This window comes from Salvia splendens, chromosome 5 (assembly GCF_004379255.2).
Source record: "Salvia splendens isolate huo1 chromosome 5, SspV2, whole genome shotgun sequence".
Taxonomy (NCBI): domain Eukaryota; kingdom Viridiplantae; phylum Streptophyta; class Magnoliopsida; order Lamiales; family Lamiaceae; genus Salvia; species Salvia splendens.
In genome coordinates, this window is record NC_056036.1 from 8,526,478 (window position 1) to 8,542,276 (window position 15,799).

The window sequence follows — 15,799 nt, forward strand, 5'->3', positions numbered from 1 at the left end:
ATTAATTTTTATTAAATAAAATGAAGTTTTTGAAATTCGTATTTTAATTTATTAGTTTTTTTAAATTCGTATGGATTTTGTAAATATTAAAAAAATGATGATGTAGCGCGGCTTAGGGCGCCCCACTGCAGGTGGGGAGGTAGGAGGATAAAACTGATGACGTGGCGCGCCATAAGTCGCGCCTTAGGGCGCCCCACTGCTGATGCCCTTATCTGGTTTTATCACGTTCACAAAATATTTCAATGGGCACCAAATTCGTGGAAAGGAAATGAAACATATATTAGTGAGCCTGGTCCAATAAATTGAACTAAACGGCCAAAAGATTTACATGGTACTATCATTTACAAGACGACATAAGTTGATGAAAAAGACTAAACTAGGACTAGAGGCAAACCAGAAATCTCTCTCAAGTTCTTGACGTTCCTTGTTTGCCCTCGTGCGCGCTACAAAAAAGGCTCCTGCGCCAACTTCTGCTACAACTACCCAGTAAATGTACACTGTACCAGCTCAGATTGTCACTCTCTACAGGAAGAGATCTGCATTTGGTAGTTCCAAAGAAAACACGTGTTAAAATCATCATCCATTAGCAAAAATTTCAAATTTTGGAGAATGCAGCTTTCTTAATCAAGTTTCAAAGAAGCAGAACCATATACTTGAATCTGGTTACAAAAAAAACTGTGTTATCAACAGATATGCTATTTCATCAACTTAAATCAAAACTAGCTCGGTGTTTTGAGTATGACTGATGATGAGCAATAATTTGTTCAAGATCACTATAGAAACAGTCTATAGGTTAAAGGCCCGTCTTACCTTGCTATGGAGCATATCACGACAGTATAGTAGATTCTCCACTTAATTCTCTCTTGACCAGCTCAAGGATCTCAATGATCTGCAATTAAGCCGTATCAACTTTAAATACTGTAAGTAGATATGTCATTAGGAAACAGCAACCAAACATTTCAACACAGGTTGAGCGTATTTATATGACAAAACAAAAGGGCAACTGGGTGATATTAAAATATGAGTAATCCTTCATAGCCAGTACATCTGATATGGACACGAACTACTAATCATTTTTTTCCAATGACTATTCGAGAAGTTATACAAAAAGCATATGAACAGAAATGGAAATAGTTATATGGAAAAAATAAAAGGATTTATTTGACTTACCCCAGGGTAATGTTTTAAAACTGGAGAGTAATGATCGAGCGCAATATAGATTTTTTCAAGTAATCTCAACAAAGCGTCAACCTCATCCCCCAAGAGATCAACCTGAAACAGGGAAGAGTATTCAATAAAAAAGATGGCCAGAAGCCTACAAGGATTTCTCAAATTCAAACAAGCACGTGATTTGATAATTCCAATAATGGTGGTACAAAGCAAACAAGTAGCAAATTCAATATATGTGATTTTGGCATGCCAAAGTAAAACTTTAGTATATGTGATTACCTCAGACTCGGCCATTTTGAGATCAGTATTTCCCCTCTCCAGCTTCTGTTTGTACATCAGCTCTGATCTTCTAAGCTCATTAGCCATCCCAGTAATAGCTTTCAAGTGAGTACTGGCATCTTCCAGCCTGGCATTTCATATTAAAGACCACAGAAGCAAATGAACAATCAAGATTGTAAATCATTTTACAAAAAAACAAGACACTGAGTGCCTTTGCTTTCACATAGAAATTCCTACCCAAAATACTGAATAAAATCGAAAAACTTATGACATGCCAAAAACAGCAATAGCTTGGGCCTTGGGGACAGGAAAAAGTAAACAAAAAGCGTAGACTTCCAAGTGCACCGAAACTCATAGACAGATTGAGATCACACTGAAACACAAGGTTGTGCAAAAGTACCTTGAGCTAGTGTTTTTTATTGCCCCTGACACTGCCCACTCAAATTCAGCAAAGAGTTTTGAGAATCTATTGGCAGCCATTTCCATTTCCTTTTTTGTTGTCTGCTCTCTAGCTTCACTTAATGATAACTTATCATTCAATTCTTGGATAAGAGTAAATGCTGCACTTCTCTCCCTGTCAACTTCGGTTAACACTGCTTCTGTTTGAGCAAGCTTTTGGTCAAGCTTATTCATTTCCAATTTACATACTTCAATCTTCTGTAGATGTTCAGTAACCAATGTCTGTTCCCGACTAGCATGTTCTCTTAAAGCAATAAGGTCTTTAGAAGCTAGCTCAAACTGCTCTCTCTCTTTTGAAAATGAAACAGACAAATCCATTGCTAACCTCTCTTTATGTTCCATTGCAAATCTCAGATCGTGTATCTCCTGCTTTAATTTATCCTTCTCCTCAACCTCCAGCCCTAACTCATTTTCCTTTTCAATAGATTTTCTTTCCAAACAAGTTACTTTTTCTTCATTGATAAGAGCTTTCTGGTGCAAGTTGTCCAGCTGCTGCACTACATCCCTAGTAATCTCTGTGAATACGAATGAGACATACCCTTGCATTATCAATGACTCAATATCTGAATCTTTAAATCCATATTTGTTTGCAGTTTCGGCAGAAATAGCAGCTTCCTTGAGAATGATATCAGAAATTTCTTGAGTTATCAGCAACTCCATCTCCAAATCTTCAGAACTGAATCTGGTCTGTGCAATCTGCTCCCTGAGAACAGATTTATATATTTCTTCACTGAGTGAAGCTTTTATACATGATTCTTCTAAAGTGGATTGGAGGCTTTCCACAAGCTTTAGAAAGTTTTGCTCAGCTAAAGAATGCTGCAAGATTTCTGAAGCAGCACTTGATACTTGCTCTTTTAGACCCTTCACCTCATTTTCCTTGTCACTGAGACAATTTCTCAAATGATTATTTTCTGATAGAAGACTCCCTAGTTTATGCTTCATATTTTCCCAGCTTTGAATACTGTTGGTTAATGCAGGGAATCTTTCATTTTCTGAGAGGAAGTTCTCCAATTTGGAACTAACTTGAAAAATCTTTTTCCTTAGCGCATCAAATTCTTCATATTTCATGTGTGCCACGAAAGACCCCTTCATTTTTAGGTATTCCCGCTTCAGAATGTAATATTTATCAGTCAACTGGTGTAGATCTGACTCGTTGTCTCTCTTAATTTTAGTAATAATACTGGAAAAATAAGTCACCAATTCTTCCTTCGACATATGTTTCAGCTGCTGATAATCATAACTCTCTGCAACATGGACGTTTGGTTCATCCACTGTCCCATTTTCTCCATAAAGTGAGGTTGGCCGAGTCACATGATTGCCTAAAGCCTTAGGGTGAAAATTGTCCAAATCATTAGATCCATGAGAAACTAGCTCTGATTCAGGCATGGAGAGCGACTTCTGAATTGCTTCCAACTTGGTCCCTAAAGAAGCTACGTCATTGAACTTTTCGAGCCAATTCATGTCTTTTATTCCACAAAGTTTATAATCTTTTTCCAATTTCTCTTCAAACTCCTCTCGAGGACTCCTAAACATTGTTTGTATAACTACATTCCCAACTTTTGTTAACAACTTATCGCCTTGCTGAGATTCACAAAATGAGATATTGGAGCAGATCAATATATCATCCACCTTTTTGCATACACTATCAAACGTTGTATTTAGGCATTGCAGTGTCTTATTCACATCAGCCCAGCTTTCTGAATGCTTCTCGTGCAACATTCCACCCAACCCCACCAACTCAGATCCCGAACTGGTCTTCTTGACCGAATTAGATCCTGTAGCAGCACAGTCAATCTCCTTTTTAACCTTCTTGAACTGCTCTCTCGCCAGATTCCTTAAGGCATTCAATTCCCCCCTCATAACTTCCAGTGTCTTGCAGGCACTGGTTGAACAAGATTTCCCAATATCATATTCTTTCTGAGCAATTGGCAACCTTACATCCTCACATTCATCTGGACCCACCTCAAGGGACTGCAATCTCTCCTTCAAAGTGGCCAATTCAAGTTCCTTTGCAGCAATTTGTTGCGCAGAATCTTGCTCCACAGCAGTCACCATTCCCTTGATAACAGAATCACTAACCATTCGCGAAATCATTAACCGATCACTAACATCTTCCCAATAATTCTCCCAATCCTCCAACACCACCTCAGCTAAATTTCCATTCATGTCTTCCGAAACACTGGTTCCTCCCGACACATTCTCGCTATACACCTGCTTCAGCCCATTCCCGTTACACACTTGTCCCAACCCATTTCCACATGCAACACCACATACATAGCCATTCGAAGTCCCACCATTCACCACAACCTCTCCACCTTCCATCACACAAATAAGCACCGGAACAGTCTCCCAAAGAGAATTACAACCTAAATCAAAACATATTCAGCATTTCAACTCAAACAAAAATCCTCAAATCCAATCACATGCCCAACAAAACGAAACTCCCCTCACAATACACATAAAACCAGTTCACAATACTTAATAACATAACTTCAAAAAATAAATAAATAACCAAAAAAGAGGAAAAGCATACAGACTTACAGGTAAAAGTAGAGTGAAAGAATTCCGCCCCAAAGTATCCTAGAATACCAGTATCAGCTTTGCAACTTCAAATACTCATATCAATTCGTATTTCTCGTCGAAAATTCGACATTTCGTTTGCTAGGGTTTTGGTAAATGGGAGAAGAAGAGTTGAAATTTGGGGGAAAGTATGGGCAGCAAATAGTCGAAAGAGCGGGAGTGAATACGAAAATAATTTGAGACCTGATTAATACGTAATTTACGGAAGTTGCCATCATTTAATTAGGTACGTCGCTATTCATGTGAGGGGGTAATTTCGGTAGGTGGTGATTTATTGAATACCAAGAAAAAATAGATTCGTATATTAATTTTGTTGGTATTAGAATATGTGACAGATGACTGCACTGGTCGAATGCTTTTAATTTATTGTGGAGGGCTCGGAAGTGTAATACATTTACAATGGACGACATTAGATAAAGATAAAATTTTCTTAATATTATATTTGTGGCCCCCTTTTCGGGTTAATGTTGGAATTTTGTAAGTATAGGGAGTACAAAACTAATATAGTGGTTTGTCTGAAGACAATGAAGTTTATTGTTACCGTTGTACTTTAAATTTAAGTTTAGAGTCTGTGTAATTTTTTTTAAATAACATAATTCTAGTTAATACTCTATAAGATTGCAGTATTATTAAACACAATTAGGGTTATCTATCGAGCGTATTTATTAAAGGAGCCCTACTATTAAATGCGTGTATCAACAAAAATATACACGATCTGTCTCATAATAGATGTCACATTTTCCTTTTTAGTTTATCCCACAAAAGATCACATTTCCTTTTTTGGAAAAAACTCTCTCTCACATTAATATAAATATACTACTATTTTCTCTATCCACTTAACACACAAAACAACATCACCTAAAATTATGTGTCAATCCCCAAATGTGTCAATCTATTATGGGACGGAGTGAGTATATTACTATAAGCTAAGTTGGAAAAAGCTAAATTTAGATTGTGGCACCTTACAAGGTGGTAGCTACTATTACTACTTACATGCAATTGTAAATTTGATTGCGACACTTATATATGTTGTCATTTTCTATTCTCATTTTATTTTATATGTTTATTATGTTCATATTAATAAATGAAATATGAAAATAAAACTAATGTGATTCATGCATATAATCAACGACGAAACCAAAATTTTAAATAAATTGATGCTGAAATTTTTAAAAATAACACTATTATGTCTAAAAAATTATGTTCGGATCAGATCATCAGATTGGAAAATAAACACATGTTTTAATATTTTTAAAATTCACGAGTAAAAGTAGAATCGATTTATCCTATAACTTAATGTTGTTAAAAAAATGTACACCTATAATGAGCGCATTGCATCGCTTTTTCCAACTATCTTGAAACGTCACAAGACACCAAATAATTAGTGGGCAAAAGTTACAAACTTATAAATTTGTGCAATAATCATGAAACAGACAATATACCTGGCGGCGGATTTCACCAGACCAATAAATATGATGTTGACAAACTGTGTTACAAATTATTAAGCATGATGCACAAATCCTTTATGCGTCTATTTTCCATTCATCGTCACTTTTTCCTGTTTTCCCCGACCAAATATCATCCAATCACGCATCTATCAGTTTGTTTGACAAAGTGTTACAATAATGCCAATTAAATATATTTAATTAAATCAAACACAGTTATTCATTGTAGTTAATTGCAGCTAATACATGGTTTTTATTTTTCTGATTTTTCCAACAACAAATAATCATGACAAAAACTAGAGTTGAGCTATAGATTGTGTGTATTAGTGTGGCTAATTAGTGTAGAAAAACAGCTCAAATCAAGTTTTATTTATGCCCTAAATCGAAAGAAATTGAATAATAAAATAGTAGTAATATGAAAAATTACGTTTCATTAAATAAAAAAAAACTATATTGCTTACTTCATCAAACATTTTGTCCATTTTATTTGACATTTAAGTCCTCCAATATTTTATCTTTACCGTCTATATAAAATTGATACTATTTTAATTAGATTTCGTTTGGGTTTATGCGTATATTAAAAAAAAGAAATAAGAAAAAAAAAACACGTCGATATAAGCAAACCACCAAAACTCGACTTCCACTAGCCTGAAAAAAAATGATGCAGCAATATTTACTCCAATACGGCGTCGTCGCCTGCTTCACGTTCGCCTCCATCATCAGCTACTCCGCCGGCCGGGACCTCCGGCCATCTGATCACGGCCTAGCTTATCAGAAAGACAATTCATCTCCGGCTCATCGAGACGGCAACAAACAAAATATGCTTTCGTTCTTCGGTTCGTCGATTCCGCGGCCTGAGTTACAGACAGTAGGCGGCGGCGGTGGCAGAGACGCGTGGCCGAGCATGCCTAGACCGCGCGATCGTCGCAGAGATCGCGTGAGGTTGGGGTTGCTGGCTGCGGCGGCGATTTGTGGCTTCGCCGGGGTGGCGTTGCTGGTTGTTTCCGGTGTCGTCTACCACCTCCGCCGCCGTAGAGAGAAGGCCGGAGCTGAGAGATCGTCGTTGAATTTGGAGGTTCATGAAAAGGAATTAGTAGCTCAACCTTAATTATAGTTGTTTGTCCTATTAATCTTTCATCATATTCAAAATGAATAATTTACTGTATGTTTTTTTTTTATCTGTGGGTTTAAATATCAATTTTAAACTCGTGTAAATGTTTTAGAAGATGCTACAAATTCATAACGTATTAAAAATAATTCGAAATATTATCATTTAAATTATTATAAATTTCTTTGGTTATAACTTATAAGTGAGTTGAAATTTTCAAGTAATTAAAGGATGCTAATCATTTCGCTTAAATTAAATTTTGTTGTATATATTTTTATAATCATTTATCATTGTCATATCATGACTATATTATTTGAACTAGAAAAAGTAGACTATAGTAATAAGATTCACCACACCACACCACAGACTAACGTAGTTAAGTATTTTGATGTGGACTTTCATAATCCTAAAATAATTTTTCCATTTCATTTGGAATATATTCCAGTTTGATTGAGTTGGCTTTTGGATACTCATAGCAATTACTCTCTCTATCCATCAATTAAAGAATCATTTTTCCATTTTCGATTGTCCACGATTTATTGAACCATTTACTTTATTTCACTTTAAGTATACTGATCTCATATTTCATCAAGTTTTTACATTCACAATCCAATATAAAATTAATACTTTAAATGGGTCTCATATTCCATTCACTTTTTCTCTTTACTTTTCTTTACAAAATCAAACAATTTCTTAAAACCTGTGTCGAGTCAAAATGGCTCTTTAAATGGTGGACGAAAAGAGTATATATAATACTTCTTCCTTCATTGTTAATTAGGTTGTTTATTCACCACTGAGATTAAAAAAAGAGCATAAAATAGGAGAGAATATTACTTTTTGTCGAAAAATAGAGATGACTGAATTATAATGAAAATTTCAAATAAAAAAATGACTCAATTAACAAGGAACGAATTAAGTACTTTTTAATATAGATTGATCGGGTACATCTATATAATCCAGATTATAAATGAAAAAAAGGTGCGAGTACATGCTATATATAAACAGAGAAAAACACAGAAAAAAATCATACATGATCAAATTTATTCTAAAAAATGAAAACAATGGGGGAAAATTGTGTTTGTACATGTAGAACAAGAAATGGGGTTCAAAGAGGAAGCCACTCTAGTTCAAGTTCTACTTCACCAGATTCTACATTCTGGAGCCTCAGCCATAGTTCCTGCCTCACCTTCCCAGCTACAATATTCACTGGGCTATCCTCTATCAGCGCGTTGTCGTATGACTTCAGCCACTTCCCGATCTGCATGTCCGAGAACTTCTTAGCGTCTCCGAATGCCATTGCTGAGTTTATCATCGGCTGCATGTCTATATCTGCCTCTCCCATTATGTCGTCAGCAGAGAACGTGTCCTGGTCATAAACTTGCTGTGTTTCGTAGTCACATTGTGCATCAAGTTAGCTATATTTTGGTGATCATAAACTCCTCTGCCTCTCGGATATGGAATTATAATGATGAAAACAATGAGGATTACCAGTTTTACTGGGCTGTAATCGTGTGGGATGGAAAGCAGAAGCTCCTCATTCCACACCGGATTCAAATTGCTACTCACCACACTCGTTTGCACTTTCTACGAAGATCATAGACAACCAACATCACTTTCAGACAACGCAGAAACGAGCTTATCTCCTATTTCAAAGAATGAAAAGGGAAACTAACCTGCTTCCCGAGAGTCAACACAATATATGGATCGCTAGATAGCATGTCCCGAACAGCCAAGTTTGAGCCTCTGAGTACTTTAACCTTCATCTTTCCAATATATTCCTGCTCGAGTCACCACATTCCGGATTAGCTTTACGCACGTTAAGATACTTGGCTGAATTCAAAATATCAGCCTAAAAGTGTAGAAACATACTGAGTCTTCTGCTGAATTCGAACTTTGTTTGCTGTTGACAATCTCTCGGGTTGAATTCACTTGTGAAGAATTCTTTGCAGCGGAGCCAGATTGAATACGCAGACTAGGCTTCAAGAATGCTTGTTGCTCATATTTAGACCTACAAAAGATCACAGGAAATCAGTGATAATGTAGCTACTGATTTAGCTGCAGTGATTGAATTGTGTAGAAGGCTATGAAAAACGCGAAGAATCAAGCTACTCGGTGCATGAAATCTGTGTTGTAACACAGCATTTTCCAGAGTGCATTTTTCATAAGAATTCTCAAATTGCAACCACAATAGTATTCATGTTGGATAACTTTGCTGTAAAGAATTGGAGATGTTGTAAATTTGTAATTGCAATGTTTCAATAGTCGTGCAAAGCAAGCAAACATCAGAAGACATGACAGCTAAAGTATTGAGCATACTTTATAAACTGTGTGCGTTCTTCGTGGCCAGCATCGGGTGCTGGCTTTGACACCCCTTCGGGGAGGTAAGATTCATAAATCGAATTCGCTGACGCATTCCCACCAACCTCAATCACGGCTTCAATATCTTCCTCGTCCCAATCATCTAATGCCACAGACAAAACCTGTGGTAGGATTGAAGATCCTTCGGTCAATAATGAGCAATGGGTAATAACTCTAGATCGTATGTTGCGAAGTGATCACCTTCGAAATATTCGCACCAAGGCTTCTGTGAACACCACAACATTTTAAGCATAGAAACACTCCAATATTTGATGATCTGTAATAGACATTTAGATAGTTAAGCACACAAAAGGATTCATGCAATCTTCACATTTGATCCCATTGCCTAAACATACATTGATATCATAAACATCGTTCTTGATTGCAATCCTGTTTTGCAAGATTTGTTCTTTTACCTACGTTTAGCTCTGTTTTCTTTTGACATCACTGCCTAAGTTATCCCTCCAACTCCATTAGAGTCGAACAAACGAAAGGATGAACCATCCCTACATGTGCACAATGCCTTATATCTATTTCACAAAGATTTGAAAAGGTCCTAATTGGCCTAATTTTGGTGAATGTCAAAGGATGAGGTTCGACTACAAGTGCGAGAAGAACACTAACTAGCCCTTTGCAGCATACATAATCCAACATGAAGAAATTAGGAAAAAGGGGCCGGAACTTACGCCCATTTTGGGTCAGGAGCCTCGCAATCTGCACATACACGATTATCACTTTGACCTAAGAGATCTTTCAATCTTCTTTTGCCTGCAAACATCTCAGCATTGAGATATAAGGCCATTATACCAACATAAACCATCAAACAAACTTATTCAATCGTTTGCAATGGGAAAGCAATGAGTTTGGCAAGATAATTCTCGTGCAGGAAATAAACAATGCACAATGTAGGACTAACAAAAAGGGCCGAGCTTTCTTCGCCACTACACTAAGTTAAGAGTTATGTGAATACGGACAGCTTGTGCAGCTTCATACAATCATTCGAAGTCGACATAATAATCTAACTGAGTGAGGTAAACTAGTTAGACAAACAAGATTTAAGGCCAAAAGTGCAGGGAAAGTTCCTACAATTGTGACCTCAACTGCACAACTGTTATTATTTTTTGCCAGGGCTAATATTTATCAGCTTAAAAAATTCAAGAAAAATAAATTCAGACCTGATGATGGTCTCCCCAGAGCAGATGTACTCATTGATCCGTTCACACAATGCTATCATTAAGCAGACAACCTAAATTCATCAAAAAAAATGGAAGTCTTAATTAATTTCCCTTTTTTTATTAAACCGTTCAAACATTAGCAATGACTCAAAACAACAAAATGCAGCATTTGGGAGTCTCAAAAATTGTATCTTTACCTTAGAAACATTGTTGAAATATAATTACAAACATAGTGTGCGTTTAGAAAAAGCTTTACAAATGAAATCATTCTTGACATGTCAGAATTAGATGGCTGAAAATGCCAAAGAAATTCAGAAATGCAACATCTAGACACAAAAAATTCGACCCACGAAAGGAAACCAAACTAGAAACGAAAAAAAAATTAAAAAGGAGAAAAGAAGAAGAAAATCTTGAAATATTTCATGGATGTTGCCTGGGATTATTTTCGAGCTAAGAGAAATGTAATCATTTTACAATTGAACGGAATTCAGAGAAATATTACCTTTTTCTGGATAATTTCTGAAGCAGAATCAATAATAGAGGAAGAATTGGAGACGAAATAGGCTGTTATCATAACTGTTTTTTTCATGTCTTTTTCCTCTTCTTTTTTCACCTTTCCTATAAAATTTATTAGATTTATTTTTTCCTATACATTACTCCTAATTTAGCAATACTGCTAACTGCTACTCTACTACTATGCTAATGTTTTTTTTTCGAACAATGGTAATGTTTTTTTTTCGAACAATGGTAATGTTTTTTTTTCGAACAATGGTAATGCTATTTAGTTACTTTTATTCGTTTATTTAATTATATCAAAACCCAAAATATTCGGCGTCTTCTTTGTCTGATCACGTATTTATAATATTAATAATACTCGTATTTATATCGAATATTAACTTGACGATCTCAACCAAAACTCCAGCGTAGTGATTATTCAACAAAATTTGATACACAAACAATGGTAGCCCTTGAAACAAATACCCAGTAATGCATTCTCCATCAGTAAAATGCTATAAACAAATCTCTTAAACTCAACATATGTTTCACCTTCAAGAATGGGAAAACTACCATTCCATAAAAAGGAAGGATTATCTAAATAAGGGATAAACCTTTCTCATTGCTCAATACACTTCAACATGCCATTGCTTGTTCTTCTTGAGCTGGGAGAGCTTCCCCTCCCAGCTCTCACCTCGTTGCTCCGCCACCTTCTTCAACGTCTCCTGTATCCCCGGCATCATCCCTTTCAGCCCGCAGAAATAGATGTGTGCCCCGTTGTCCAACAGTTTGAAGACCTCATCGCTGTACTCCTCGATTTTGTCCTGGACGTACATCTTCCCCCCGTTTTTGTTCTTTTGTTCTCTGCTGAGGGCACGGTCGAATCTGAAGTTGTCGGGGTAGTCCTCGAGATACTTGGAGAACTCATCGTCGTATAGAAGGCTGTCGGTGTTGGCCACTCCTAGGAAGAGCCAAGCTAGCCCTCCGAACTTGAATGTGGGGACATTCTCCATGAACATGCGCCGGAGGTAGCCCCTGTAAGGCGCAACACCAGTGCCGGTGGCAATCATGATGTGGGTGGCGTTTGGGTTGTCTTCAGGGAGGAGCATTATCTTACCGGAAGGACCTGCAAAACAACACACTCGAGTTTACATGACAGACCAGAAGTTTGAGGTTTGATTAGCAATTACAAGGGCTGCTGATTCACAAACATAGCTCAACTCGACCAATTGATAAAGCCAACGAAACATATCAAAGAATATTAACCTCTCCAAAGATAAAGATGAAACATGTTTCCAAGTTGCAAAGATAACAATGTGCTAGTATATATCGAAGGATATGGTTGTGTATGCATGTGTGCGTGTGGGTGTGTTTATGTAAGTTAAATGTGGCACTACCGTTTGAAATCTGATTCTCGTGATTAAAATCATACAACTCGAGTTCATTGTGATCTTACCCGTGATCTGAACCTTGTCGCCAGGCTTTGAATCGCACAAAAAGTTGCTGCACACTCCATTCTTTGAGGGATCTTCCTTCCCAGTCTCAGGATCATAATAGACTGCACGTCGAACACACAAACTCGCTGTCTTGCCATCAAAGGAGTCACCATATCTGGTGGATGCTATGGAATACAGCCGAACATTGTGTCGATTACCAGGCTTTTTAGGATTCTCACCCTGAACGAGATGATATACAAGGAAAAAGAAAATCAGAACAAAACCAAGCGTATCATAGTTCTCAGGAGTTAATAAAAAACACGCGCTGCTCAAAAGGTAAGGATAAAACATACAGGAGGGATGATTCCGTAACTCTGTCCTTCCCAGTAGGGAACTTTGCCACCATGGTCGATGACAATGTGACACGTCTCTCCAGGAGCATTCTGGCCAACGAGCCTTTCAACGGACACAATGGTCCCGGTGTACGGTTCTTTGTTCTTGAACAAGTGCATAGGTGGCTCTTTTGCATCTTCCAAGCTCAAGGGTGAAACAGCCACCTTAGGCTTGCTGGCTTGTTGCACAGACATGCAAAGCACGGGCCGATTTCTGGACTGAGAGTTTGCAACTCTGAAGTCCAGAGATAGACTAGAGGTCCGCAAATTTTCAAGAAAACCAACATGAGTGCTCTGAAACACAAAGAGATTCAATCACACAACGGAGAATTAGTATTCAAGAACTTATATTATGAGCATATGAATCTTCAATCAAATCCCAAGACTATTAAGGTTTAAGTTGAAAGAATCCTAATATCAACCTTAAATCCATGCCACATTCGGATAAAACAATGACACTTCAGAGGTGATAAAACGAGATGAAGCGAACATACCGAAATGGCACTTTGACCAACTAGACCACCCTAACGTGATAGAACCAGCTCAATGCAAGCTTAAAACATGAAAAAGGGGAATGTTGAAATTAAACATAAATCATAAACATACCCCAAACTTATTCATTAATATAAATCGTGAATCAACTCAGAATTAACCGAGACAAAGACACGGAATCATGCAGATGAGCTGATCGAAATACACATGATCAAAGACTTAATTTGCAATTAACAACAAAATGCAGCATCAAATCAACACAATTCCATTGTGAAACCAAAGCTGAATTCGATTTTACATGAGCACTAAAAAAACAAATTAACCTTGAAAACGGATTTGAGGAGAGAAACATCGTTATTAACGGAGACCGCGACTGGGACCTGCAAAAAGGGGGAGAAATTGGGAGAACTCAGAAGGAGTGAACATCAAAACAAAAATGCATAAATCGTAAATCAAAACACACCTGAGAGAGAGCAGAATGAGCCATGATCGGATCAAACAAGAGGTGCTTCACAGTCAGAAATAAGGAGGAGGAGTGATAGGGGGATATAGAGTAGAGTAGTGCGCAGGAAAATCAATGGAAATGAAGGGCGGAAGGGTTGAAATATAAAAAGAGGGTGGTGGTACTGTTAATTATTGATTAGTTAAATAATTAATCAAGGATGGCTGCTGACGGCGGAGGGTCATCAGAGCTTTTGGGGTGCGTTATATTCTTGGCTCGGACTCTACTGTCTACCCTCTCCCTCAAATTAATTTATTATTAGTAAAAATGTGTTAATTTGCTGTTCCAAAAAGGAAACTTAATTCCATTTCAGGAGGTATAATTAGTATAATACAGCGTGGAAAATTAAATTAACATTGCTTCATATTTCTATCTGTCCTTGTTTTCTTAATGCTTCTTTAATTTGCTATGATATAGTACTACTACTACGACTATGCTGGAATTCTCCACTAACTTATTTTATTTTATTTTATTTTTTTTGTTGCGGTTTCAAGATGGGTTTATGATTAAATAAGAATTGCTTTGATGAAATGCAGTCATTAAGGGTCTGTACCTTTTTTTATTACTATTATGATACATATACTAGTACTCAATATTTTACTATTTTAAAAAATTATGAATCGAAATCGATTGAGAGCATCCACTACGCTGTCCCCTCACCGTCCCTTAGCCGTCCCTTAAACTACTATTTGAGGGTCTCACTGTACTTTATTCCTCCATCCCTTAATTAAGGGACGGAACCTGCAACGCTCCGTCACTTAACCGTCTCTTATTCCGTCCCTTAAATTACTATTCATTCAATTTTATTTTTTATTTTTTTTCCAACACAATTCAATTAAAACAAACGCACTTCATTAAAATTAAAATAACATTACAGCATAAAATAAAAATACAACTTAAAATTTTTAAAAAAACATAATTAAAATCTTTAAAAAAATAAAAATGACATAATTTAAAATATAATTTTATATGGACATCCTTGAATGTTTTATGTTTCACTTTCGATGTGAGACAAAATCATTCTTGTATGTCTCTATAAAAGAAGAACAACCAAGAAACATAAAACATTCAAGGTTGTCTCTATAAAAGAGAATAAACCAAGAATGACATTATCTCACATCGAAAGTGAAACATAAAACATTCAAGGTTGTCTCTATAAAAGAGAAGCAACCAATAATGAGTTTCATTAATTCGCATGCCTATCAAACATATGTGGGATATTACGAATTTCTTGTATTTATTTAGTTGTAAAAATTATTTTTAAATATAAAAACAATTTTTATAAATAAAAAGTTTTTTTTTTAAAATTCGATTTTTTTTTAAAAATGATTTATTAAGTCAGCACGTGACGATGCCCACTCGCGGGCCGCGCGAGTGGGCGTCACGCACGACGCCGGGTCGCGCCACGTCGCCTAGGCGCGTGGCGAGACGGCCCGTCGCTTGTCTCGGCGACACGGGACGCGGGACGGGACGGCGAGCTGCAACGCGTCGCGCGACGGACCAGTCTCTCCGGGACGGGTCGCGGGATGCCGGCGCGACGCGTAGTGGATGCTCTGAGAGAGGCGACTCGAGATGGAGTAATTTGTCTTTGTCTTTTAGTCAACCTTTTTAATGTTAGTAATTAGAGTAGTAGTAATTTATAATACAACCAACAGACTTATTATTTCGTATAGTGGACTAGTATAAAATATCTACCGAATTTACACTGATTAACCCATTCAAACTGACGAAACTGCCAACAAAAGAGCAACTAGCAAGATGGAGTGCATAGTCTCATTGCAACAACTAAAACCATATGCATTTCTTGAATCAAGATTTCCTGCTTAACTTCAGCATCAACATTATAATGAGGCTGCACAAGGATAGGATTTATCGCCTCTGACATTAAAACAACGTTCAGACAAGAAT

The 15,799-nt window shown here is 36.9% G+C and overlaps 3 protein-coding genes across 3 annotated transcripts; all 3 read right to left on the reverse strand.

Annotated features, from left to right (window-relative positions):
- Positions 1 to 254: 254 nt before the first annotated feature.
- Positions 255 to 4,654, reverse strand: LOC121805728 (WPP domain-associated protein-like). The gene is made up of 6 exons (XM_042205696.1): positions 4,450 to 4,654; positions 1,850 to 4,274; positions 1,450 to 1,576; positions 1,171 to 1,272; positions 811 to 889; positions 255 to 536 (listed from the first exon to the last, which is right to left on the reverse strand). The coding sequence occupies exons 2-5, from the start codon at positions 4,228 to 4,230 to the stop codon at positions 827 to 829; spliced, it is 2,673 nt and encodes an 890-aa protein (XP_042061630.1). The 5' UTR covers positions 4,231 to 4,274; positions 4,450 to 4,654; the 3' UTR covers positions 255 to 536; positions 811 to 826.
- Positions 4,655 to 7,974: 3,320 nt separating this feature from the next.
- On the reverse strand, positions 7,975 to 11,170 carry LOC121802427 (ADP-ribosylation factor GTPase-activating protein AGD12-like). The gene is made up of 9 exons (XM_042202100.1): positions 11,077 to 11,170; positions 10,575 to 10,645; positions 10,086 to 10,167; positions 9,601 to 9,676; positions 9,358 to 9,521; positions 8,911 to 9,049; positions 8,715 to 8,819; positions 8,530 to 8,625; positions 7,975 to 8,422 (listed from the first exon to the last, which is right to left on the reverse strand). Exons 2-9 carry the CDS (start codon positions 10,606 to 10,608, stop codon positions 8,147 to 8,149), a joined length of 972 nt encoding a protein of 323 aa, XP_042058034.1. The 5' UTR covers positions 10,609 to 10,645; positions 11,077 to 11,170; the 3' UTR covers positions 7,975 to 8,146.
- Positions 11,171 to 11,536: 366 nt separating this feature from the next.
- Positions 11,537 to 14,097, reverse strand: LOC121805356 (ferredoxin--NADP reductase, root isozyme, chloroplastic-like). The gene is made up of 5 exons (XM_042205171.1): positions 13,853 to 14,097; positions 13,713 to 13,769; positions 12,859 to 13,191; positions 12,526 to 12,745; positions 11,537 to 12,195 (listed from the first exon to the last, which is right to left on the reverse strand). Exons 1-5 carry the CDS (start codon positions 13,874 to 13,876, stop codon positions 11,696 to 11,698), a joined length of 1,134 nt encoding a protein of 377 aa, XP_042061105.1. The 5' UTR covers positions 13,877 to 14,097; the 3' UTR covers positions 11,537 to 11,695.
- Positions 14,098 to 15,799: the final 1,702 nt, after the last annotated feature.